The 26,414-nt window shown below is 37.8% G+C and overlaps 1 protein-coding gene across 1 annotated transcript in view; it reads left to right on the forward strand.

The window, feature by feature from the left end:
• The window catches only part of ATP1B3 (ATPase Na+/K+ transporting subunit beta 3), a 44,660-nt gene that overhangs the window by 12,542 nt on the left and 5,704 nt on the right, over nt 1-26,414 (forward strand). The window contains exons 2-5 of the mRNA XM_032852389.1: nt 13,892-14,020; nt 19,414-19,521; nt 24,441-24,625; nt 25,415-25,465. Coding sequence (XP_032708280.1) covers nt 13,892-14,020; nt 19,414-19,521; nt 24,441-24,625; nt 25,415-25,465 — 473 coding nt within the window. The remainder of the gene's footprint in view (nt 1-13,891; nt 14,021-19,413; nt 19,522-24,440; nt 24,626-25,414; nt 25,466-26,414) is intronic.

Raw genomic sequence — 26,414 nt, forward strand, 5'->3', positions numbered from 1 at the left:
AGGTGTGGGTGATATTTCATTGTTGTTTTGATTTGCATTTTCCTAATAAGTGATGTTGCACATCGTTTCATGTGTCTGTTGGCCATCTGTATGTCATCAAGGCAAAAATGTCTATTCATGTCTTCTGCCCATTTTTTAATTGGATTATTCATTTTTTGGGGTGTGATTGTCAAAACCCATCTAATAGCACATTAGAAATTTGTGTATTTCATTAAATGTGATGTTTCTCCAATTTTAGTTAATATGCATGATGACGTATTTGGGGCTGAAGTATACCTACTGACATCTGGAATTTGAAATGCATTTAAAAAATAAATGGTGGGGTGCCTGAGTGGTTTAGTGGGTTAAGACTCTGCCTTCAGCTCAGGTCACGATCTCAGGGTCCTGGGATGGAGCCCTGCATCGGGCTCTCTGCTCATCAGGGAGCATGCTCCCCCCTTTCCCTCTGCCTACCTCTCTGCCTACTTGTGATCTTTCTGTCAAATAAATAAAATATTTAAAAAAAAAGTAAATGGTGAATAAATAGGAGATACAGTAGAATGTTAACTGTAGAATCTAGGTGTGTTTGTGGATGTTCATTGACATTCGATCTTTCTGTGTGTATATAAACATTGCCAATTGAATATTAGAGGAAAAGAATACATTTTTTTTAAAGATCTTATTTATTTGAGAGAGAGTGCGTTAGTTGGGGAGGAGCAGAGGAATGGGGTCAAGCAGACTCCACGCTGGGCACAGAGCTGGTCTCTGAGGCTCAATCATGACCTGAGCAAAAATCAAGAGTCAGATGCTCAGGGCGCCTAGGTGGCTCAGTGGTATAAGCCTCTGCCTTCGGCACAGGTCATGGTCTCAGGGTCTTGGGATCGAGCCCCGCATTGGGCTCTCTGCTCAGCAGGAAGCATACTTCCCCCTCTCCCTCTTCCTGCCTCTCTGCCTACTTGTGATCTCTCTCTCTCTCTCTCTCTCTGTGTCAAAAAAATAAAATCTTTTAAAAATAAAGAGTCAGATGTTCAACCAACTGAGCCACCCAAGTACCCTGAGAGTATGCGGATACATTCATGTTTCTCTCAATTGCCTTCCACCAGTTGTGGAGTCTTTCCTATAAAAATAATTGTTTATCAGTTTTCTTTCAGTCCTATTTCAGTGCATCTATATGTATGTATATACTTACACATGAGTATATATAAGTTTGGGGGTATATATGGAATATGTAGGAATAAGTAATTTTCTACTTTTACATGAGTAATAGGAAAAATGTATGTTCTAAGTGTGTCCTATGTTTCCATGTCAGTGTGTATTTATCTTGTTCCTTTGAATCATTACATAATCACAGTGTAGAGCTATATATCCAAGAGATACATATATATTTTTCGTGAATACTTAGATTATTTCTAATTTTTTCTCTTAAAGATTGCTGCTTGTGTATGTGCCGCTATTTATCTAGGGTAGCTACTGAGAAATGGAATTACCACTTTGTATGTTTATTTTTATATTAATAGACTGTCCTCCTTTATATAATAGACTGTGCCAATTTATACTTCCACCAGCAGTGGCTAAAAGTACCATTTTCCCTTTGACTTTCTGAGCATTGGATATTACCACCCTTTAAAATTTTTTGCCAGGGGTGCCTGGGTGGCTCAGTGGGTTAAGCCTCTGCCTTTGGCTCAGGTCATGTTCTCAGGGTTCTGGATCGAGCCCCGCATTGGGCTCTCTGCTCAGCAGGGAGCCTGCCCCCCCCCACTCTCTCTCTCTGTCAAATAAATAAATAAAATTTTTTGCCGATTTGATGGGATGTTGATACTTGGTTGGTTTCATTTGCATTATCTCTGGTAATTGCAACTGAGCATATTTTTGTTTGCTCGGTTTGTTTTTTTTTTTTTTTTTCATAGTCACTTAGTCCCTTTGCTCTCCTTTGTTTCTTTTATTTAAAAATATTTGTTGGGACGCCTGGGTGGCTCAGTGGGTTAAGCCGCTGCCTTCGGCTCAGGTCATGATCTCAGGGTCCTGGGATTGAGCCCCGCATTGGGCTCTCTGCTCAGCAGGGAGCCTGCTTCCTCCTCTCTCTCTGCCTGCCTCTCTGCCTGCTTGTGATCTCTGTCTGTCAAATAAATAAATAAAATCTTTAAAAAAATAAAAATAAAAAAATAAAAATATTTGTTTTAAATTAACATTATCACAAATCCAACAATCTTTTAATAGGCTGTTCCTAACCAACCCAAAATATATTGAATAATCCAGTAATTCCTCACTGATTTGAATTGCCAACTTTCTTACATGTAAAACTTCATCTTGGATCTTTTCTTGGATTTTGTCGATCTGTATCTCTGTTCCTGTGTCAATCTTACAAATTTCACACATGGAAGCTCTGTGAGCATTTGTAAAATAAAATACATGTGTGAAATTGGGTGGATACTGTCTGTCCAGTTTTGGTATTATATGTGCTGGCCTTATAAAAACCATTTAGGTAACTTACAGAGCATCCTAAAAGGATAGTTAATAGAAAAATTCTATTCCTTGAAAATTGGGAGAACCAGCTAAAGCCATTTGGACATGGTGTATGTTTTAGGGGTAGAGCTCTGTTTACTTTTTTAATAAAAACTTCTGATTTGGAAATGTATTATTTTCCTTAAAATATCATATATTTCATCTGTTCTCCAGTTTGCTAATTGAAACTGGTTTTATTGATCAAATTAAATATTTTTGCATTTGTTTCTATTACTTTCATCTTAAATCTCTCCCGTTTTCCTTGAATTTATTTTAGTCTCTAATTAAAAACCTGGCTCCTTTTCGTTAATCTTACTTTTTAGTGAATGAATCTAAGGATTTTCCTTTGCTTCTGCCCTGACTACATTATTGTTTTGAATTTTGAGTATTTCAGGTTTCATCATCTTTTTAATCCAAGAATTATTTAGAAATCTACTTTCTAAATTTTTGTTTTAATTTTTTTTTTTAAGATTTTTATTTATTTATTTATTTGACAGAGAGAGATCACAAGTAGACAGAGAGGCAGGCAGAGAGAGAGAGAGAGAGAGAGGGAAGCAGGCTCTCCCCGCTGAGCAGAGAGCCTGATGCTGAGCTCGATCCCAGGACCCTGAGATCATGACCTGAGCCGAAGGCAGCAGCTTAACCCACTGAGCCACCCAGGTGCCCCTGTTTTAATTTCTAATATATTTACTTTGGTTTTAGAGAATGTAGCCTTGATTTTTTTTTTTTTAAGTTTTTAACTTTAGTTTTTGTGTTATTGTATCTTAAGTCATGGTATCTTTAGGGACAGTGTTCCAAGTTTGTAAAGAAGATATTTCCTGGTGACTACGGAAGTTCTACATATACTAGGTAACTATTAGTTGTTTTAAAAATACTTACTCTTCGGGGTGCCTGGGTAGCTCAGTCAGTTAAGCGTTCGCTCAGGTCATGATCTCAAGGTCCTAGGATTCAGGCTTCCCCCCACCATGTGCAAGTGCTCTCTCTCCCTCAAATAAATAAGTCTTTAAAAAAATATTCTTCTTCCTGTTATTTACTTCATCTCTGGATTTCTGGGAGAGGTATGTTAAAATCTCTATGTGATTGTGGTAATTTTGTAATTTTGCTTTTGCTTTATGTATGTTAAGCCATTTAGCATCACAAGGTTCATGGCTATTAGTATCTTGATGTATTTTTATTAATAGGAAACGTATTCTTTTTTTTTCAACGTGTTCTCTTAATGCTTTTTGACTTTGATTTCTAGTTTGCTTAGAGTAATAACATCACATCTAGCTTTCTTTTTGTTAGCCAAGACCCACTTTGTTTTCCACCATTAATGTTATAATTTTAGGTTTTTTTCTGTGAATAGCATTTAGTGGATTTCTTTTTTACCCACTTTGAGAATGTCTTCTGACTACTGTGAAATTATTCTTGCCATATTATTTTTGGGGTTTTGTTATTAAATTTAAGCAAATTAAAATTTTTAACTTTATATAAAGTATAAACTAATATAGCAACAAAAGGAATCATTGGCTGCCTGATGAATGATGTGTGGATTGCAGAGGGGCACAAGGACTTTGGGAAGTGATAGAAATGTTCTGTATCTGTAGTGTAGTGGTGGTTTCACAGATTATGCAACTGTCAAAGACTCCCTGGGATTGTGCAGTTGAAATTAATAAAAGTTATTATGTGTAAATTATTCCTCAGACTGATAAGGAAAAGAAATTAAAATCAACACCTGCCTGTTGCCAGTAAGTCTTACTGGTTTCTTTGCTTACCATTGCTTTATATATTTTTCCTCTCTTTTTAAAGAAAACTTTAAAAATTGGAAATATATAATTATATTAACTTGTTTTGGTCTATGATTGTACTTTTTTTAAAAAATCAGGTATTATATAAGTTCTTTAAAAAACAAAAGAATTAAGACAGTGTAGCTAAAACTCAAATCCTCCTTGACCACATCCTCAGTCCCAGTCCAGATCCCTTCTGTCGTCTTCAGAGGTGACCACCATTTGTGAATTTGGTTTCTAAGTTTCTGCCCCATTAACACTCTGTTTTATATATATTTATAGAAATGTAATTATTTTGGGGTGTTTTAAATTTAAGCTTGTGGTATTTATCATTCTGGGGTAACTTTTTTCTACTTGGGGTTTTTGAAATCTCTTTCATTCCTTTTTTAACTACTGTTTATAGTTTTCCATTATATATTATGTTTTACTTCTTTGCTTTGTTTGAGGACACTTACATTGTTAGCAGTTTTTTTGCTATTGCTCTTCAGTTTTTTTTTATAATTGCATAACCAATTCTTTCAGTTAGGATTTCAGGTTAGTAAATTTTCTGAGTCCTGTATGTCTGGAGATGTCCTTTTGTTTATTTAATTGGTTGATCTTTTTGTTTACAATAATTTTTCCTCAATTTGAAATAGATTTCATTTTTCACCAGTGAGATATCTGTCAGTTACAGTTGTCTGCCGTAGGTAGAACCTGTTTTATCTCTTTAGGAGCATTAAGAAATTTTCTCTTTATGTTTGGTGTTCTGAAACTTTACTTATGTCCAGGTCTTGGATGTTTTCCAGTATTTTTCAGTCTTTTCCAATCTAGAATGAAAATTTGTTACTGCTTTGAACATTCTTTCCCTTCTTCCCTTTTCTGATGGAATTTCTTTTAGATTTGTTGATGATACTCTGGTTCTCTCCCCCATGTCTCAATAATTTCCATATATTCCCTCCGTCTTTTTGCCCACTGTTTTAAAAAATCTTGGTTTGAGATTTTAGCTCACTGAATTTTTCTTTAGCTGGCCAATTCATTAGGTTAGCCTTTCTCCTAAGTTTTTTTTTAAACAGCTTTACTGAAGTATAATCGACAAACAGTAAGCTGCACATATTTGAAGTGCACAGCTTGAGTTTTGACATACTCACATATATGCATATACATATATAATACTGTGAAACTCTCACTAATCAAAATAATGAACATAACCATTACTCCCCAAATTTCCTCTTGCCCCTTTGTAATCCATCCTCTCTCCCTACCTCCCCAGTCTGCAGGCAAAAATAGATCTGCTTTTCGACACTTTGCTTTGTATTTTCTGAAATTTTAAATACATGGAGTATAGTGTGTACTTTTTTGGGGTGGGTGAGGAGGGGCTGACTCCTTTCATTTAGTGTAATTATTTTTGAGAAATAGCCTGAATATTATTCCATTGTATAGATATACCAGCATTTACTTATTAATTCATCTTTTAATGTGCATATTGATTGTACTTTTTAGTAATTACAAATAAAGCACCTATGAATATTCATATACATTACTCTCTGGGAATATGTGCTTTTATTTTTCTTGGTTAAATATCTAGGAATGGATTAGCTGGACCCTGTCGTAGGTGTACGTTGTAAACTTTCCAAAAAATTTTCAAATTGGTTTCTAAAATAGGGCTTTTCTCTTTTTTGTTGTTGTTTATTCCCACCAGGAGTGTTTGAAAGTACAGTTGCTCCACTCCTGGGCCGTCACTTGGTATTGTCAGTCCCTAGGTTTTCCAGCATTTTAGTGAGCCTGTAGTGGCAGCTAATGGTGGTTTTGATTTGCCCTTCCCTGATAACTAGCGATGTTGAGCATCTTTTCATGAGCTTATTTTTTTGCAGTCCTTATATCTTTGATGAAGTTCTCTTTCAAAACTTTTGTGCATTTTTTAAAAATTTGTTGTAAGAGCTCTTTACATATTCTAGAGGCAAGCAGGTCCTTTGTTGGTTACGTGTTCTGTAAAAATTTTCTCCCGGTCTTTGCTTTGGTTTATTTCCTTAGGAGTGTGGATTTTTTAGAATTTAATTCTTCCCCAGTTCATTTTGTCTAATGAGTTTTTTATTTTTTAATAATTAGAATATGAAATCTGATTTTTAGAAATTGTCCTTCCACCTTCTACTCTGTATTTTAAATATATTTATGCATTTTTCCTTTCTTGCTCAATTTGTACCCACTTCTTCCAGGTATTAATACTGTCTTTGTTGAGCTTGATGCTTTATCAGATTAGTTTTTTTCTCAAATATTTGGTGATTATGGGTATCTGTGCTCCTCCGCTTTGTATTTAGACTTTCTGGTTACAGGAATCTGGGATGTAGGTAAGCATATGCCAGCCAAGAGGTGGTCTAGGTATGGGGACTCTGTACTCCTTTAGGTTTTCACCAGCCTACCCAGGGCATTGCCAAGTTTTTCAGCTCAAGCATCCACTCCCTGCTCCCACTTCAAAGTAGATGTTGTTGCTACTGTTAGTAGTTGCTTCACACCAGGCACAAGTGTATGTTGGGGTTGGGGGTTGGGTAGGAGCAAAGTACACTCCGTGTGGCTGATCCTGCTATGTAGTCCTCTAGTCATCTGGGCTTTGACTCAGAGCGCCCTCCTCCTCTCCGTCCTTGGTGGGCCAACTCACTTATTTCTGGGAAGACTTCTCTGATGAAATCCCTTTGCTTCCTCTCCCTGCTAGAGACAGTTCATTCTTCTTTGTCACTTTTTTTTTTTTTAACCCTAGCACTTGATGTCTGTAATTCTTTGTTTATGCATCTGTCACTTGAGATAACTGAACTCTTAGAGAGAAGGAACAGATCTTACCCTTTGTAAATTTCTATCACCTAGATGCCTGGATGATATTTTTCAGACAGTGGGGGTTTAGATTATAAAAGGTAACAACTTGGGGCACCTGGCTGGCTCAGGCAGAGCATTCAGCTCTTGATCTCAGGGCTGAAAGTTCGAGCCCCACATTGAATGTAGCAATTATTTAAAATTAAAGTCTTTAAAAAATAGAAAGTAACAATTTGAGGCTCCCAGGGAGAGCAGGCCAGGTAAAGGTGCCATATGGAGAGGTACTGGTCTGAATGTCACTCTTACTAGTAGGCTAATCTTGGGCACATTATTTAGTCTTGTTTAATTATTTTAATAAATGTATAAAATATGAATGCATGTGTATCTGAACATATTTTTATTATGAAAAGTGCTCATTAGTTTAAGCAAACTGCTTTTTATTAAAGATTTTATTTATTTATTTGAGAGAGAGAGAGCACAAGCAGGGAGGAGAGGGAAAAGGAGCAGACACACTGCTGAACAGGGAGCCCAATGTGGGGCTCGATCCCAGGACCCTGGGATCACGACCTGAGCCGAAGCCAGATGCTTAACTAACTGAGCCACTTAGGTGTCCCAAAAACTCACCCTTTCAATGAGGAACAATTTTTTTTTTTTTTTTTTTTTTTAATTTTTTTTTAAGCCAGGCCATGGGTGCTGGAACAAATGATTTTGTAAACTGGTGGTATTGGAACAACTGATACCTACCTACAAAACAATGAAGTTGGACCCCTTCCTCATACCATTGTATAAAAATGAACTCGAAGTGCGTGGGTGGCTCAGTCCATTAAGTCTCTGACTCTTGAGATTTCATCTCAGGTCATGATCTCATGGTAGTGGGATCAAGCCCCAGGGCAGTCTCCATGCTCACAATAGAGTTGGCTTGAGAGTCTCTCTCTCCTGCCCCTCCCCCCACTCACGCGTGCTTCTTTCAAAATAAGTAAAATCTTTTTAAAAAAATGAACTTGGGGGACGCCTGGGTGGCTCAGTTGGTTGAGCAGCTGCCTTCGGCTCACGTCGTGATCCCAGCGTCGTGGGATCGAGTCCCGAATCGGGCTCCTTGCTTGGCAGGGAGCCTGCTTCTCCCTCTGCATCTGCCTGCCATTCTGTCTGCCTGTGCTTGCTCTCTCTCCCTCTCTCTCTCTGACAAATAAATAAAATCTTAAAAAATAAATAAATAAATAAAAAATGAACTTGGGGCAATTAAGCGTCTGATTGGGCTCAGGTCGTGATCTCAGTGTTGTAAGTTCAAACACTGTGTAATTAATTAATACTTTAAAAATAAATTTAAAGATTTTTTTTTACGAAATGAACTCAAAATAGATCAAAGACCAAACATTAGAGCTAAAACTATAAACTTCTTAGAAGAAAACAGATGCATGTCTTCATGACTTTGGATTAGGCCTTGGTGTCTTACATAAGACACCAACAATAATACAACCAAGGGAAAAAATAGACTAGTCAAGGTTAAGAACTTTTCTGCCTTAAAAGACCCTATCATGAAAGCAAAAAGATCCCACAGAATTGGAATAAACAATTATATATCTGAATAGAAGCTTTTATCTGTAATATGTTTTAAAAAGCCTCTTAGAACTTAAATAAAAAGACAACCCAGTTTAAAAAATGGATCCAGGATCTTAATGGACAGTTCTCCAGAGAAGATACAGATGGCGGATAAGCTTATGAAAAGATGATCAACATCATTAGCCATCAGGGAAATGCAAATTAAAGCCACATTGAGATACCACTTCACACTGACAAGGATGGCTGTATAAAAAGACAAAAAGTGTCGATGAGAATGTGGAGAAATTGGAATCTTCAATAAAAAGTTAATTTTAAAAATACATATATATTAAAAAATAAAATAAAAAATACAAATATATAAAGGATTTTAAATTTGTCCATAGGATTGCTGTTTTTGTTTTTTCTTAACTAGAGCTGTCTCTAAAATTTTTTAAACTGTGAACAGAATGCTAATTTATTTACCAATGGAATGCAGTTTCTGATCTTCAGAATTCTGAGGAGAGGCACAGTCTTTTAGTATCTAGGTACCATTAAGTAACTGGGAAGTTCACAGAAGTCTGGGAATAAGATCACAGGGTGTTAAGGTGTGTTGAGTGGGAATGTATGTTCAGGCCTTGATGAAGCCTAGTAACTCCCCATGTGTCCAGATTATGTTTCTGGTATTATATAATAAAGAATCTGTATGGTCTTTGTCCTGGGTGCCTGGCACAGAGTTTCTAAATACCATTGGAAATTTCCTGATGGAGTATCTATATTATGCTAATGGAGTGACCTATGTATGGTGGGCCCTTCAGTAGCTTCCCTGGGGGCTGGTCCTTAGACCAGTCATATGATTAGAGGACTGGGACTTTGAGCTAACCTGACCTTTAGGGAGGGAAGAGGAGGGCGCTGGAGACAGGGTTTAATCACACAGCCAATGATTTTAATCATACCCATGTAATGAAACTCCAGTAAAAACTTTAGACACTGGAACTTAACGGAGGTTTTAGGTTGGGAAACACGCCCATATGCTGAGAAGGTGATGTTCCCTCATTGCATGAGGATAGGGCTTAAAAAACTGCATTCCCTCCCAGACTCCACGCTGTGTCTCGTTTATAACAAAACTGTAATCTTAAGTATAGCCCTTTCTGAGTTAAGTTATTCTATCAGATTCTCAAACCTAAAGGAGCAATGGGTGGTCCCAGATTGGTAGCCAGTTGGTTTAGAAGTTCAGGCAGTGTCTGGAGTGCGGGCCATGCCCTGAGCTAGTGGACCCTGCGCTGCACTGGGCGGTTGGTGCCAGGACTGGATTGTTGGACACTCAGTTGGGGTTAAAACAAAGTGGGTGCTTAGGACCCTTTTCTCCTTCCCTGAATGACAGAGAATAAACCTTGGCCAGATTTTTTGCTGCTTAGTTCTTTTATAGACTCCACATTAACAAACCTCATTTGTGAAAACATTTTTTGAGAGCAAAGTGCAACTGATTAGGTTAAGATTTAAAGCTTAAATTTAGTGTTAAAACCTAGTTGCAGTATCATTACAAAAATGTTCCTACTTTTGTTGTTGGTCTTTTTTACACCCTGAAGCTTGTTTTTATGTTGTCAAATTTCTTGACTTTTAGTTGCCTTTCTATAATGTGAATAAGTAGATATTACTCTTATCCCCCCCCTTTTTTTTTTTCAGATGGGCTTGGATACTTTCCCAAGGTCACAGTGGGAAAGTGGTCAGGCCAGGATTTGAGTCTAAGTCTGACTCCAGCAAAGCCCATGCATATACCCACCCTGCTCCATGGCCTCCTGCTGGATCTGTCCTACTATCCCTTCCCTCAGCCAAAATACAGTGAGAGAGAAGAAAGGAATTTAAAGTTGGGGCTTCTCAAGGAACAGAAGTGAAGAGAGAGTAGCAGTAACATAGAGAGTCAGTAACAGAGTCCGTTCATGTGCCTGTGTTAGAGAAAGCTAGAAGTTTTTAGTTATACGATAGTTCTATAATGTGTCCTTAGATCTCAGAATGTAAGTATAGAAGTAGCATTGTGCTTCTGTATATACTATTAGAACAATGATAATACAAAAACACCAGGAGTGTCTGGGTGGCTCAGTTGGTTAAGCATCTGCCTTCGGCTCAGGTCATGATCCCCAGGTCCTAGGATTGAGCCCCACATCAGGCTCCTTGCTCAGCAGAGAGCATGCTTCTCCCTCTCCCTGCCACTCCCCCTGCTTGTGCTCGCTCGCTCGCTCTCTCTCTCTGTGTCAAATAAATAAAATCTTTAAAAAAAAAAAAAAAGACACCAATTACAACATTAAGCTTTTTGATACTTATTTTGAATAAATATCTTTAGTTATAATTCTTCTGACCTCATACTATTTAAAATGCTCATGTTTCTTCAGAGTTTAGTGCATGTTAGTTTCTTTAGTTGGTTAATGACTTAAGGGAAAAAAAAATTTATTTTATTTATTTATTTATTTTTAAGATTTTGTTAGCAAGAGAGAGCACAAGCAGGAGGAGCTGCTGGCAGAGGGAGAAGTAGTCTCTCTGCTGAACAAGGAGCCTGATGCAGGACTCAATCCCAAGATCCTGGGATCATGACCTGAGCTGAAGGCAGACACTTAACAACTGAGCCTCCCAGGTGTCCCTGACTTAAGGAAATTCTTGAAGGATTTTAACCTGGGGAACATCAGTAATATAAAAAGCACTATTTTGGCTTCATTTGATGTTTCCTGCTTGCATTAACTAGAACTGATTCAGACATGACACACCGAACAGCTTCCATCTGCACCATCCACTACTAACCTGGGGTGTGCCCCCAATTTGATCTGCATCAGTGTGTTAGGCCTGTCTGTAAACTGAATCTGAGGAACTGTATATAAGAGCAGTAATTTACAACTGCTGTTTTTCTAGTATTTTTTTTCTTAGTAGGAGAAAGGAGGTAAAAGTTGATAAATTGTTGCTACCCTTATGAGTGATCCTTCATATAAGATATTAATAAGTAAGATTAATTTTAAATATTAGGTTTGGGTCTTAGCAAAAGGAACATTTTCAAGTAGAGAAAACTCAGTGCTAAAATCACTTCTGTTCTTATTTTTACACGCCTTACATTCAAAATTGACTTGATGGCCACTAGTATATGGCATCAGATTTGGGGCACAGTTATAATTTGTGTATCTTTTTTTTTTAAAGATTTTATTTATTTATTTTAGTAGGGGCAGAGGGTGAGGAAGAGACAGAGAATTCCAAACGGACTCCACACTGGGTTCAGAGCCTGTCATGGGGCTCAATCTCCTGACCCTGAGTTCATGACCTGAGCTGAAACCAAGAGTCAGATGCTCAGTTGGTAGGCATCCCAATTTGTGTATCTCTTTTGGGAACATACTTCATAGGAAGTTTTAACAGTTTTTTGTTGTGTAATGGTTCTTTAGAAAGCATATTTAGATATAGCTTGTTCATGTCTGTTTTATGTTTATTCATTTTGTAACTTTTTGTAAATTTCATTTATGTTCTTTTTCCCGGAAACTGAAAACCAGATTTTGAAAATAGTATATTACTATTTTGGGATGACTTAAAAACACAACTAAATTAAACTGTCAGCACTTTTGTTTTGAACTTACCTACTGCATCAGTCAACAAACTGCTGTGGCCTCAATCTGCCTATTTCTCTAGAGTTTTTATAGAGTGTGGAACACAGCCGACACTTGTTACATTTATGTATTTGTCGACCCTAGCCTGTTGAATGGAGGATTTTATCTATTAGGTCCTATAAACATCTAGATCTGTAAGAATCATTTCTCCTGTGTGTCATTAAAATAGCCTTTGGGCTTTGCTTGTGTTTCATTTCCCTCTATAGTAAATTGAGCACTTCTTTGAGATTGGTCTTCCTTTTCTTTTTCTGCAACAGGATCGCTGTATGTGGTAGGGAAGTGATGCTATCTGAAGGTGACATGCTGTCCTTTCTTCCTTCTGTCCTCTCGTTCCCTATTTTGGCTTCCTGGTAACTGGGGGAAGGGAGGATGGGTGGATGCTAGTCTAAATTAAAATGAAATTGCTTTAATTATTTCCCCTTTATTTGGGAGGAGGGGTGGGCAGTTTCCTACCCAAATTGAAGAAATAAAAGTTACCCAGCTTTTGGCACAATCTGTTTGGGGGTCATGGGGTCTTTTGAAAATCAGAAAAACATTGTAGAGTGATTCTCCAGGGGGTAGAAAATGGATATACTTAGAAACAAATTATACTAGAAATCTCAAAAACTTTGAAGTTAATCCTTGCCTGGGGGTGGTGAGAGTCCACAGATTATAGATAGGAACCTATGCACCAGGCCCCTCTGCTGGTACTAGGGTCAGGCAAACAAGTATGTTACTAAGACTGGGAGATAAAGCTGATGTTAATTCAACCCCAGGGAATTAAATGTTTTCACTATTGCTGTATCTGGGGATTTGTTATCTTTTGATCAATTTTTGAAACATTTAAATATAAATGTGTGACTTTAACAATATATTCTGATAAATAATCTTGATGGTGACTACTTCTGTTACAACTTTGAATGTAGATTTTTGAGAAAAATGATTTTAGATATTCCCCAAATAAGTCACTGGCTTAGGATAGATTTGTTTTAGTGTTTCCAGTTTGGGAATAAAAAAGACTAAGCCCTTGATGTTGAAACTTGGGTCTGCCAACTCTTGCTTTATGCTTAGCTGTAGAGTCAGTAGTCCCATTGGTCAGGGCACTTGTTTCTGGTCCTTGTCCTTCCTTTGCTTTTGCATGAGCCTTCTACTTGACTAGTGTTTCCTAAACATTATTCATTGAATACCATCTTCCTGTTTTGCCTTCTGTGCACATTTCCTGGCTGTTCTTTAAGTCCAGTCACTGTATAAAACTTAAATTTATGTAAATATTGTGAAATACGGGCTTGAGGTACTAATTCCTTTCTGTTTGCCGCTTAAAGGAACATGTGCATATGAGGGTTTTACTCCACCTGAAATCATCTTTTGTCTCACTGGAGGACATCAAGTTCATTTTGGGAAACATTCCCTTATGTGCTGAAGTTTTAAAGCTCTGACCTTGAACCAGAGTATGACCATGGAAGCTATCCGTAGTTGGAAGTGTTGGTGGAGATAATGGGTTCTAGGAAGGGTGGGTGCTGCCTGCTGAAATACCCTTTGCTTGGGCAACTTTGTAGTGTTCTGTATATGGAGATTTTTGGCTGTGTGCATGGCAAAGCTTGGAATCCTAGCCTTGTAAACAGTTGGTTTGTTTCTTTAATCTGCCCCACACACTTCCCATAACATATGTGTGTATCTCCAGTTAGTCCTAAATTTTATTTTCTTTTCCAGGTTTGATCTTGCTCTTCTACCTAGTCTTTTATGGATTTCTGGCTGCCCTCTTCTCATTCACAATGTGGGCTATGCTTCAGACTCTGAACGATGAAGTTCCAAAATATCGTGACCAGATTCCTAGTCCAGGTAATTATATCGCAGTTACTGTGGCTTTTAAATAAATTTCATCATACTTTGGGGTGCGCAGATGGCTCAGTTGGTTAAGGGTCTTCCTCTTGGTTTTGGCTCAGTTCAGGTCATGATCCCGAGGTCTTGAGATCAAGCCCTGTGATGGGCTCCCCATTGAGTGGGGAGTCTGCTTCTCTCCTTCCTTTGTTCCTCCCCCTGCTCATAGCCTCAAGCATTGCATACATGCTGTCTCTCAAATTAATCTTTTAAAAAAACAAATCTGGTTATACTTTATCTTCACTGTAAATTTTTTACATAGGTAAAAGTTAAACTTTGGAGCTAAGTAATATGAAAATTTTGATTTTTGTTTAATATTTACATACTGATATAAAGACCTTTAATATTTACATACTGATATGAAGACCTTTAATATTTACATAATGACATAAAGGCTGGAGCTGATAAATCTTGAGTCCTTTGCCAGGAGTAAGGAGGAATGAATATGGAGAATTATAGTGAAGGCATTTTTGACTATGTTTTGAATATGGTTATGAATGGCTTTTGTGAATATTGTGTAGCATTTTCACTTTGCCTTGAGTAATTTACTTACAAAGTATATAGTTTAACTCTAGCTTGGGCTAGAGTGTTGGTCTTGTAAAATACAAGCTTCCTATTGTATCTTTAATTGCTCAATATGGAAATTGTAAGAAAAATGAGATATCAATAGGGAATAAAATGAATATACCCTTACTGTGTTTAATTCTTGTCCATTGATTGTTGGAAGGAAAAAAATTCTCCAGGATACTCCACCACAGAGAAAAAATAACTGAAGCACTTGTTTTTTTGGTTTTGATTTTTTTTTGAAACACTTGTTTTAAATCGTATTTTCTTCCTCCTGATTTCATTCAACAGTCTTTGAATGCCAGCTTTGCTCTTGTTGAACATGGCCCTTGTCCTCAAGGTGCTGGCAGTTTTTATAGAAGAAACTAACAATGTGCAGAACTCCAGTATATCTAATTTCCCAAAATGTGAACAACTTCTCCAGATAATAAGAAGGGCAGGCTCCTCATGGAAGAGGGGGGATTTGGATAGCAAGCAGGCCAGGGAAGGTAGGAGTGATGTGGGAGGTTTCTTCCTGGAGCACTGGTTCTCATCCAACAATGATTGGCTCCCCTGGGGTCTTGTGGAGACAGTTTTGGTTGGTACAACTGGAGAGGTGCTACTGGTGAGCAGAGGTGAGGGACGTTGTTAAACATCCTACAATGCAGGACAGTCCCCCTACCCTCGCAACAAAGACTTAACGCAGCTCAAAATGTCAGTAGGGCCGGTGCTGAGGAACCCTGAATTTAGATCCTTACTCATGGCATAGATTCATGAACCTTATCAACAACCAAAGTGCACCAGCTTCCCAACCATCTTTTCTTGGAACATTTTGTTCTAAGGACTTTTCCTTATTTTGCTCCTAATATTTGTGCAAATATCAGGAATCACTCTTCTCTTTTTTAGTTTATTTGACCAAGTATCAGAGACTAGCTCCATGCTCGTTTTCCCCTCATCTCTCATTGTCGCTCAGTTTCCTTTCTACCTAAGCTAATTTTTTTTTTTTTTTAAAGATTGATTTATTGAGAAAGGGAGTGTGGGCACATGCGTGAGTGGGGAGAGGGGCACAGAGAGAGGGAGAGAAATCTCAAGCAGACTAGACTCCCTGTTGAGTCAGGAGCCCAACACAGAGCTTGATCTCATGGCCCTAAACTCATGACCTGAGCTGAAATCAAGTCAGAGGCTTAACTAACTAAGCCACCCAAACACCTCTAAATTATTCTATTAGAATTTTAATATTTATTAGAATAAGTAATTCTAAAATAATTTTTTTTCTTGCTACTAAGTAATGTGACTTTATTACCATTGAACATGATCCAATCTATTTCAGAAATATTAATGTTTATAATTACATGAATAATAAAAGCATGTTACATATTCAGTTTCTCTTTATTTATTTGAGAGAGAGAGAATGAGAGAGTGAGCATGAGAAGGGAGAGGTCAGAGGGAAAAGCAGACTCCCCGCCGAGCAGGGAGCCCGGCACGGGACTCGATCCCAGGACTCTAGGATCATGACCTGAGCCGAAGGCAGTTGCTGAACCAACTGAGCCACCCAGGCGCCCCCATATTCCGTTTCAAACTGAGTTTCTTAAAATTATTTACAACTGTATTGTAGTACTTCAAAGTCTTATAAGTAATTTAATAAACATAGATATACACACATACATATGTATATATAACATTGGATGAATATATATTAGCTTGTTAAACAAAATTTGCTCTTTACAAAGTGATTATGGTTAATATTTTTTTCTTTCTACTTGTATTTTCTACAGTTCATACAGTATTTAATATACTGGTTTTTTTTGCATTGACCATATTGGTTTTAATTTTAAATGACATCACTTCAATAATATTGTTTGTACCTAGTAAAACAAATGCTGGTTTGAAATTGGTACATATATGTAACCCATACATACATATAGCATAAACACATATGGCTCCTCACACCCTGACAGACATGCACATTGTGTGCCCATACTCTGATGCTCCAGTGGTTTAAATTGGAAGGATATAGAGGAGTTGTTATAGTCTTTACATTCTGTTGATGTTCTTCATTTTGGATAAGGGAAGACTCTTTGGAGGAATTAAGCATACCGTGTCAAAAATACACCTGTACTATATACACCTGCCATGGTTTTTACTGAAGAATTTCAAATAGGCTGTTAAATAGCAAAAGTTACTAGGGGTCCAAGAGCATTGTTAGGCAAGGTCTGAGAAGTAACTGGTATCAGGAATTCAGTTTCAGTGGCACCTGGCTGACTTAGTCGATAGTGCTTGCAACTTTTGATCTCAGAGTTGTGAGTTCAAGCCCCATGTTAGGTGTAGTGATTACGTTAAAAACAAAAAAAATCTTTAAAAAAAATTCAGTTTTATATTTCCACATCTTAATAAGGAGTTTTTGCAAATTGAATCATTAAAACATTCCCTTAGAAATTAGTCATATAAAGGAATGTAGTCTTTTGTATAAAGCATAGCTATCTTCATGTTTTTCTTTTAAAATTTCTTTAGTTAGAAATCTGGATATTTTATGTTGGGTTTTTCTTAAAGTTAGGTGTTTTCAATATAGTTAATGTGCAAGCTGCCTTCATTCTGTTACTTTTTTACTTGCAGGATATTGTATCTTGTTTCTGCTGTAAAACCTTAAAAAATAAAAACAATTTCATACATACACAGATGGTCATTTAATATACTGGACAGTAAGACATTTTAGTCCTTCATTAAATACTTTTTTTTTTTTAAGATTTTTTTTTTTTTAATTTATTTATTTGACAGAGATCACAAGTGAGCAGAGAGGCAGGCAGAGAGAGAGGAAGGAAAGGAGGCTCCCTGCTGAACAGAGAGCCCCATGTGGGGCTCGATCCCAGGACCCTGGGATCATGACCTGAGCTGAAGGCAGAGGCTTTAACCCACTGAGCCACCCAGGTGCCCTAAATACTTTTACAAAAAGTCTCAGTTATTATAGATTTTGTAGAGATTTTGCAGTGGATGGAAAATCAGGCATAGGAGATTATCCAAATCTAAGTGATCTCTCGTGTGTTGCTGTAGGTAAATGGGAAGCTTAATTAGGAGGTCTTTTATGGTGAATGTAGACTGAGATTTGTTCTCCCATGTAGGTACCTTGTTTCATCATATTGGGTAGCATTGCATCTAGTTTAACTCGAGATTCGTGCAAACCAACACAGGCAAGTTTAGAGCTTAAAGTAAACTGGATCTGGGCGCCTGGTGGCTCAGTGGGTTAAAAGCCTCTGCCTTCGGCTCGGGTCATGATCCCAGGGTCCTGGGATCGAGCCCCGCGTCGTGGTATTAACAGGCTTGGCAGGGAGCCTGCTTCCTCCTCTCTCTCTGCCTACTTGTGATCTCTGTCTGTCAAATAAATAAATAAAATCTTTAAAAAAAATAAAATAAATAAATAAAGTAAACTGGATCTGATCTAAAATGTAACACTGTATATTAACCATACTGGAATTAAAATGAAAAAAGAAAGAATTAGATGTCTGTGAGCAGCAGTTGTAATGGAAACTAAAACAGCCCTTGTTATTTGTATATTTTCAGATTCAGTGCAAGGCATAGCATCTCTAATAACTGATATGGGAAATGTTTAGAGACTAGTGAAAATTTTAGGACTGTTTTTAAGCCTGGGTGCAAGGCTGAATTAATAATCTAGATCTAATGCTTTGCTTTTTTTGTTTGTTTGTTTAAGATTTATTTATATTGGGGCGCCTGGGTGGCTCAGAGGGTTAAAGCCTCTGCCTTCGGCTCAGGTCATGATCCCAGGGTCCTGGGATCGAGCCCCACATCGGGCTCTTTCCTTGGTGGGGAGCCTGCTTCCTCCTCTCTCTCTCTGCCTGCCTCTCTGCCTACTTGTGATCTCTCTCCGTCCAATAAATAAATAAAATCTTTAAAAAAAAAAGATTTATTTATATTTTATTTATTTATTTGAGAGAGAGAGAGAGTGTGTGTGTGTGTGCACAGGCGGGAAAAGGGGCAGAGGGGAAGCAGACTCCCTGCTGAGGCGGAGAGCGTGACATGGGGCTCTGTATCCCAGCTAGGCAGATCATGACGTGAGCCAAGAGTCGGATGCTTAACCAGCTGAGCCTCTAGATCTAATGCTTTTTAAACAAAGAAAGCTTATATTAAAGTTGGAAGCCTAATTATCTTTCTTATAGATAAATATGCTTACATTTTCTTTCCATAAATTCATTCAGCATGTTCTGTATACATGGGTTTTGACTCCTGATAGGAAACTGGTGGTGGTTATATTCCAGACGCATCATGTGAAAATATTTTAATTATAGAGCAGTGTTTATTACTGAAGGAAGAATATTTAACTGTAGAGTTAAAATTGTATAGGCCTCTTTCATTGAGTAAGTTTTATGTCTCTTTCCATACAGTTGTTAATTTGAATGACAGAAGCTGGGAGACTTTGATTTGCTAAAATTTTTCTTCTATTAATAGCAAATTGGCACAACCTAAAAATATTTGATAGGAAAATAAATATGGGGAGTACAAACTAAAATCTGCACATTTTAAAGTGAGGAACAGAGCAATTATAATTAACTGTGGGTAATCAGATTTAGGGAGGTTTTTAATTGATAATGTTAAATGATTTTGAAGACTTGCCATTCTCTTTCATCTAAATGTCTGTGCCTTCATAATCAGAAGTGAGAAGTTCTTGATAATTTCAGTATGTCTGTGAAAACAGTTTTCCATATAATTTAATGAGATCTGGCCTTTTAAGTATAAGAGCAAGGAGAAAAAAGGAAATTTCCTGCAGTTAATATCCCCCTTTTTCTTTTATCTCTTTATAGGACTTATGGTTTTTCCAAAACCACTAACTGCATTGGAATATTCATTCACTGTGTCTGATCCAGAATCCTATCAAGGGTACATTGAAGACCTTAGGAAGTTTCTAAAACGTAAGTATGTTTTCTTAGAGTAAGGTAAAAGATTTTAGTTATTAGAGAAACTATATGATAGTGATTACTTTTAGAAACATCTTTCTTAGAGTCTGTTTTACCTTTTTTTCCCCCGCTCTTGTTAAACAGTCCACTGAGAGGACTTACAAGTAGATTTTAAATGAGTTGTGAGAATATTCTAACTTATGGAAAGACATAGGGGTCTAAGCCTAATGGGGGTTGATTTGACTTTTCTATCCTATAATATGTGCATGAATAAGTCTGTTGAGACAAAAACATACTTATATCTGCATTAAAAAGTACTTAAAGGAAAACTATACAAAATAGTACTCTTAAGTGTTTGGATCTTTTGGATTCAATGTACTTGTGGAGGGGAAAAGGAATGGTATTTTTCATTTAAGAAAACAACCAAAATACCTATCCACTGTGGGTTTTGGAGTTAACAGTCTGTAATGCTTTCTAGTAGACATCCCAGCCCAGTTTTTCCTTGTTTAACTTAACTCCGTGGTATTAACAGGCACATGAATAATTATCCCACGTGCTGGCCTGTTGGTTCCTGATCACCTCACCTCTTCCTCAGGGCACAGGGATCTGCATTCATTCCTTAGAACACATAGGACCCCACTGCCAAAATGACTGATTGTGGCTTTCCTGACACAGCCTTCGAGTTCGCCTGTTTAACTTTCCCTCACTATTCTTCTACCTCATTGGGACTTCCACCTCACTGACTATTTTATTTTATCCCAGCCCCTTCTCCCTAACTTCCCTTTATACCAAGCTTATTAATTCCATGGTTTTTCATTTCATTTTTAGTTTTGCCAGTACTCTAAAATCCCTTACCTGTCAGTCTGTCATAAAATGCACATGGATGAACCCGTGTAATTCTAGATGAAACTGTATAATTCCTGGGTAAAGCCTGTTCTTTGAGCCTGCCTCCAAGCAGGCTGATGAAGACTTTTTTCAGGACTAAGCAGCACTATGCATACTTTACCACCTCGCTCAAGTGGACCAACTCTACTACCTGGCAGTCCCACTGAATTTCTCTGGATAATTCTCTGAAGGGATTATTTCCAACTTCTACTTAACCTCTAACCCATTACCTTTTCCCCTATAACTCACTTCATATAACCTGCCTCCGCCTTAAAGAAATAATGGAAGTACTCAGATGGGAATTCCACCAGTTTTCCCATTACCAGTAAAACAGACCTACGGTTACAGCCATTTTGTCTGTGATATTTCTCCTGCTTTGATGCCCTTCCTCACATTTAAGGCCACCTGCCCGGTCCTGGTTTTTGGATCTTCCTCTTTCCGTGCCTTGGACGCATTTTTTACTATTCCTTCTCCTATATATTTAGCCTCACTTTATTGGATCCTTCCCATCAGCACACAGAAGTCCTCAACTTCCTCTTATCTGAAGTCAAAAACCTCTTGATCCTACACCATCCACTTGGCTGTCTTTCTAAATCTCTTTCCCTTGATAGTTTGTTAAGGATATCTTTATCTAAATATAATCCGTGGTTTAAAAATCAAACAGTAAAGAAAGGTCTATAATGAAAACCGTTTCCCGTCCTACTTCTTTTTAGCTGCAGTTGTATTAATTTACTCAACACATATTTTTTGGCAGGGCTTGTTTGTGTCAAGCACTTTTCTAAGTTCTTTCAGTGAACACAAGAAAAATGTGTTCATGAAGTTTGTAGTTGAGTGGCATGGGAACGTGATGAGTGCCGTGGAAGAACGTGAGGCAGAGATGGGAAGGGTTACAGTTTCAAACAGGGTGGTCTAGGAAGGCCGCATGGAAAAGAACCTTTGAGGGGAAGGATCTGAAGGTGAGGAAAATAGCCTGAGGCCTACAATGTCAGGGTTTATCAAGGAAGCTAGAGGGGCCTGGATAGAGTAAGCCAGGATAATAGCTGAAGGAGCTCAAGGTCAGGGAAGTAAAGGAGGACTAGGTTGTATAGGTCTTCAGAGGCCGTTTTTAAAAGTTCTTTGGTTTTTACACTGACCTAGTTGGAGGCTTTTAGGCAGGAAATATAATCTGACTCGAATTTTTAAAGGATCACTCAGGCTGCTTTTTTGAGACTATGGGGGGAAACCAGGAAGCTAGCTAGGAGGCCATTACACTATTGTAGGGGAGTAGAATGGTGGCATGGCAAGAGAGGAAGCAGTGGAGGTTGTGAGTTCTGGAGGTTGTGGATTCTGGATACATGTTCAGTGGGAAAGAACTTCATGGTTTTGAACTTTCTTAACAATTTTTTTTTTCTATGTCTCTGAATATTATACTTTCATTCTGGTTCTTGATTTATCACTTTTATACATCGTCTTTACTTCCTGCCACGGCAGATGAGGATTTACCTCACGTGCCTCAGACCTTCCCGCCCACCCACCCGTTTCAATAATTTAATTACTATTTTTAGTTTTGTTATTGGTCACCTTTTTATACTTAGATTTTACGTCTTATTCTATCATCTGTAGACACTCTTCTGACTTCCCTTATTTGTACACTGTCATTTCAGGTATCCTTTAGAGTCCCCCCTTTTTTGGGAAAACTCCTTAGAGCCTTTCCTCTCCTGCTATAGTCTGTACTGGTAATTGTTTAGGCCTTTATCCAGCTGTCATTTTGGGACTCCTTTTTATCACTTTAGTTGGATCCACTGTTTCTTGGCTCCTGCCTTCTTTTTCCATAATTCACTGCCTAGTTTAACGGAATATATTTATTTCAAGTAACTTCACAAGAAAAGAGCCATGAAATGTAAATTTTGAGTCCTTTCATTTCTGAAAATGACCTAATTCTGCATTTATAGGTGATAGTTTAGTTGTATATAGAATTAGTTCCTTTGTGTTTGCCTTTTTCTCCTCTGCAGGGCTGGTTTTTTATTGTTTCTAAATGTATTCCTTTGGGTTCTAAAATTTGGTTTGGTTTCAGTCTCTAAAATACCACTTTAGGGGTGCCTGCGTAGCTCAGTTATTAAGTGTGTACCTTCAGCTCAGGTCATGATCCCAGGGTCCTGGGATAGAGCCCCACGTTGGGCTTCCCTGCCCAGCGGGAAGCATGATTCTTCCTCTCCCAATCCCCCTGCTTGTGTTCTTAAGAAACACTGCTGAGCCTTCTCTCTGTCAAATAAATAAAATCTTTAAAAAAATAAAATATCACTTTACTGAGAACTTGATGGGGATTTTTCAGGATGAAGGCTTAGTAGGTTCTCTAGTTCAAGGAAATTATTTTCTGTTAGTACTTTGATAATTTCCTCAGCTCAATTTTCTGGTTCTTTCTAGAATTATTCTGTCAGTTGGGTCTTGGATCTCTTGTTTTTCTCTCATTTTCTGTTTTACTATATTATATTTTCTGGGGGATTTACTTTTAACTCTTTAACCTCAACACCTCCCTCCCCCCTTTTAACTTTCAGTTGTCATTGCTGAATTCTAGGAAAGCCTTTCTCATGTTAAAAAGATTAAAAGATACATGGCCTTTTTCCCCCAGTGTGGATACTGTTTAAAATTTAAAGTTTTATTTTGTTCAAATGAACTTTTTTCCTTTCAGGTCTTCCCTTTCCCTTTCCTTTTCTCAGGTGTGTAGGGCTCTTTGGTTACGCTGTCTGGTATCAGTGATCTTTGTCCCATCATGTCTTGGTCTTGCAGGGAGGGGGTTCTTCATAATCAGACCATCCATCATTACGACTCCTTGCATTAGAGGGATTTTGTATTGAAGTGGAACGTGGCAGAATACAAAAATGGTCACGATAAACTGACCTATACCAAAAGGTGTATATAATCAAAGCCATTGGGGGAAATTGGTGAAAGCCTCAGAAAATTTCTTGCAAAATGATCTTTATGATTGTGCCACCAAAGTCAAAAAGGAAGTGATGAATGTTGTGTGGTACCTATTGTATTGTAGAAGTTTAGCCCTGTCTTCCAAATTTTGAATCCTTCTTTTGAGTGAGTACATAATTATAATTATATCCTAATTTTTGATAAAACATGAAACCAAGTATTTTTTTGAATTTTTTTTTTCCAAAGTAAAAGAGCTACATTTTCTTGTAAACACATTTACTTTGAAATTTTTGTTCCTGTTTTTGTTGAATTCACTTTAGGTGGCCTTTTTCTGGTACCAGCTGTACCCACACAGCAGTAGTTCTCATAGAGGTACTGCTGCAGCATATCCTAACTATGCGTTTCTTTCAGTAAACACATTCGTTGAGGTTAGGGACCACACCAGGCTTGCTCACTGTTGTGCCACTCTTGCCTAACACTGTGCCATTGTGGAGCAAACAGCCAAAATCCCACTGTGTATCTCTCCCTCTCCTCTCTTTCCATCTCCTGGTTGGGACCATTTAACTCTAGCACTTGAGTTTATCTAAGATGTTACCTGTTTCTGCTAAAGACACCCTAAGTTAACGTTAACTCACAGGCACCTCTTGACGCCCAGCTTTGTTGCAGTCCCTGCAGAATAGACTGCCTCTGCACTGTGCACCCTTGAGCAATGATTGTTAGACTGAATGCCTGTTTTCCCCATTATACTGTAGAATCCATCAGGGCAGCCTCAGTGCCTTTTCATGTTCTCACCACTGTGTCTTTTTTTTTTTTTTTTTTTTTTTTTTTAATGGGAGTATAGTTGACGTACAATGTTACATTAGTTTCAGGTATATTTCGGGCCAGGAGCGTAGGAGGCATTCAGGTAAAGCTTTAGCCGTGTCTGGCGCCACCTAGTGGTGACAAAAGAGTTTGCGTCCTTGTTGAATGCAGTAAACATGAGAACTATTAAGTTAAAGGAACAAACTTAACATTCTTTCCCCAGAATGATGTGGTAATCAGCATTGCTGTTTTTGTCATTGAAGAGTGTAGTCCAAAGGATGATGTGTTTCTGGCTGTGCTGAAGATCTGTTTCTGGCTGATCTGTGTGTACATATATGTTTCCTTTTCAGCATACAATTTAGAAGAACAGAAGAACCTCACAGCCTGTCCCGATGGAGCACTTAATGAACAGAAGGGTCCAGTTTATGGTGCATGTCAGTTTCCTCTTGCCTTACTTCAGGAGTGCAGTGGTGTGGATGATCCAGAGTTTGGCTACTCCAAAGGAAATCCTTGTGTTCTTGTGAAAATGAACAGAGTACGTACGTATTTCGCAGCTGTTGCTTTTTTCTAGCACCCTCGGTACAGAAGCTCATGAGCTGTGCTGGTGAGTGTGGCGGGGGACTGCATCCCAGTGTAGTTCGTTCCCAAGTCATCACATGGGTAAGGATCCTTACTGCTGTTCATATTACTTAGGTTGCCATAAAACTTCTCTTTTGGGAGGAATGTTTACTTTACAGGCATTTGCATGTAAAATGCATATAAATTCAAAACATAAAAAGTTCCTCCCACAAAACAGATGGATGTGTGTTGCCATGCAGAGTTAGTTATATCTGTTGCATACATGAAAGTAGCCTTGTTATATAGAACTGAATAGTGCTGGGTCTTAAAATGTGATTAAACAGACAGATGTGAGATAGTAAGGTTCCATGGAAGCCTTATGGAAACATATGTTGAGGGTTTTAACTAATACAGTTTCATGAAAACCACTTTTATGCTTCTGCAGTTCTTAACTGTTAGTATTAAAGCTTTCTGTTTGGTTCTTGTTTTAAGGGTAGCGAAGTGCAATGCTATGTTTTACTCAATTTTTTGGTAACGGATTTATTTTTCTAAATTGCCCCAGTACAGTAATAAGACACCTGATGGTAAGATTATATTGGAAAGTCCGTTCCAATCCTCTAAAATAAAATTAAAAGGCAGATGTAACAGTTTTAATACACAGAGTTGGTATTCCTCTCAACCCTTCCACCCGTGGGTCCCCAGCAACAAAACAGGAGGTTCTTTCATATATGTTTGTGATGTTTCAATTAATTTTTCTTTACCATAGATAATTGGATTAAAGCCTCAAGGAGAACCAAGGATAGAATGTACTTCAAAGGTTAGTATTCAAAAAATAACCCAACTTCTGTTAAAGCTTTAGTATATCTTAATATTTTAAAAGTCAGTGGTTTTTAGTCATTTTATCCTGTCCCATTTTCAAAGTCCTCTTTAGTGCCAGTCTTAGAAGAATAAAATCCCACCAAACTTTGGGTGTCTAGCCCTTCTTAATTTGCAAATGATAATTCAAAAAGAAGTGTTTTCCATGTGCATTGATTTCATTGTGTTTACATTTATATCATATTTCATTGATTGTAAGATTCACTTTTTTCTAGCTTAACAAAACTGAAGTGAGTTGGCCTTATAATGGATGGTGTCTTAATAGTGTATCTATAGATTTTTTTCTTTATTAATAGTACATAAATTGGTGTACATCAGTGGCATCTGGGAGTTCATGAAACATGGTACATTTTCCTTAAGGCAGAGGCAGTATTTTTGCTCCTGTCCCTACTTTATTTTTTTCCAGAGTGCTATGCAGTTTTCATCTCATAACTTCTTCTGTTTTCTCTCCATGCTGCAAGTGCAACTAAGACAAATATGTAAATGATGGGTAAGAGTTCTGAGGAGAAAATATTAAGTTCTAAATTTAATTTATTGTTGTGCAAAATTTTGCATTCCAACCCTAAATCTGTGTCAAAAGTATACCTTACTTGAAATGTTACATTGAAATCACTTCTAAAGTTGTTGGTGGAGGGGTGCCTGGGTGGCTCAGCGGGTTAAGCCGCTGCCTTCAGCTCAGGTCATGATCCCATCGGGCTCCTTGCTCAGCGGGGAGCCTGCTTCTCTCTCTCTTTCTCTCTCTGCCTCTCCCTGCCACTCTGCCTGCTTGTGCTCTCTCTCTCTGTCTCTCTGACAAATAAATAAAATCTTTAAAGTTGTTGGTGGAGAAAACTGTACTTCTTTTAGCCTTGAAAGGACTTCTTATTTAGGCAGAAACTTTTTTTTCAGTT

This window comes from Lontra canadensis, unplaced genomic scaffold (assembly GCF_010015895.1).
Source record: "Lontra canadensis isolate GAN:19392208 unplaced genomic scaffold, GSC_riverotter_1.0 scaffold6, whole genome shotgun sequence".
NCBI classification, from domain to species: domain Eukaryota; kingdom Metazoa; phylum Chordata; class Mammalia; order Carnivora; family Mustelidae; genus Lontra; species Lontra canadensis.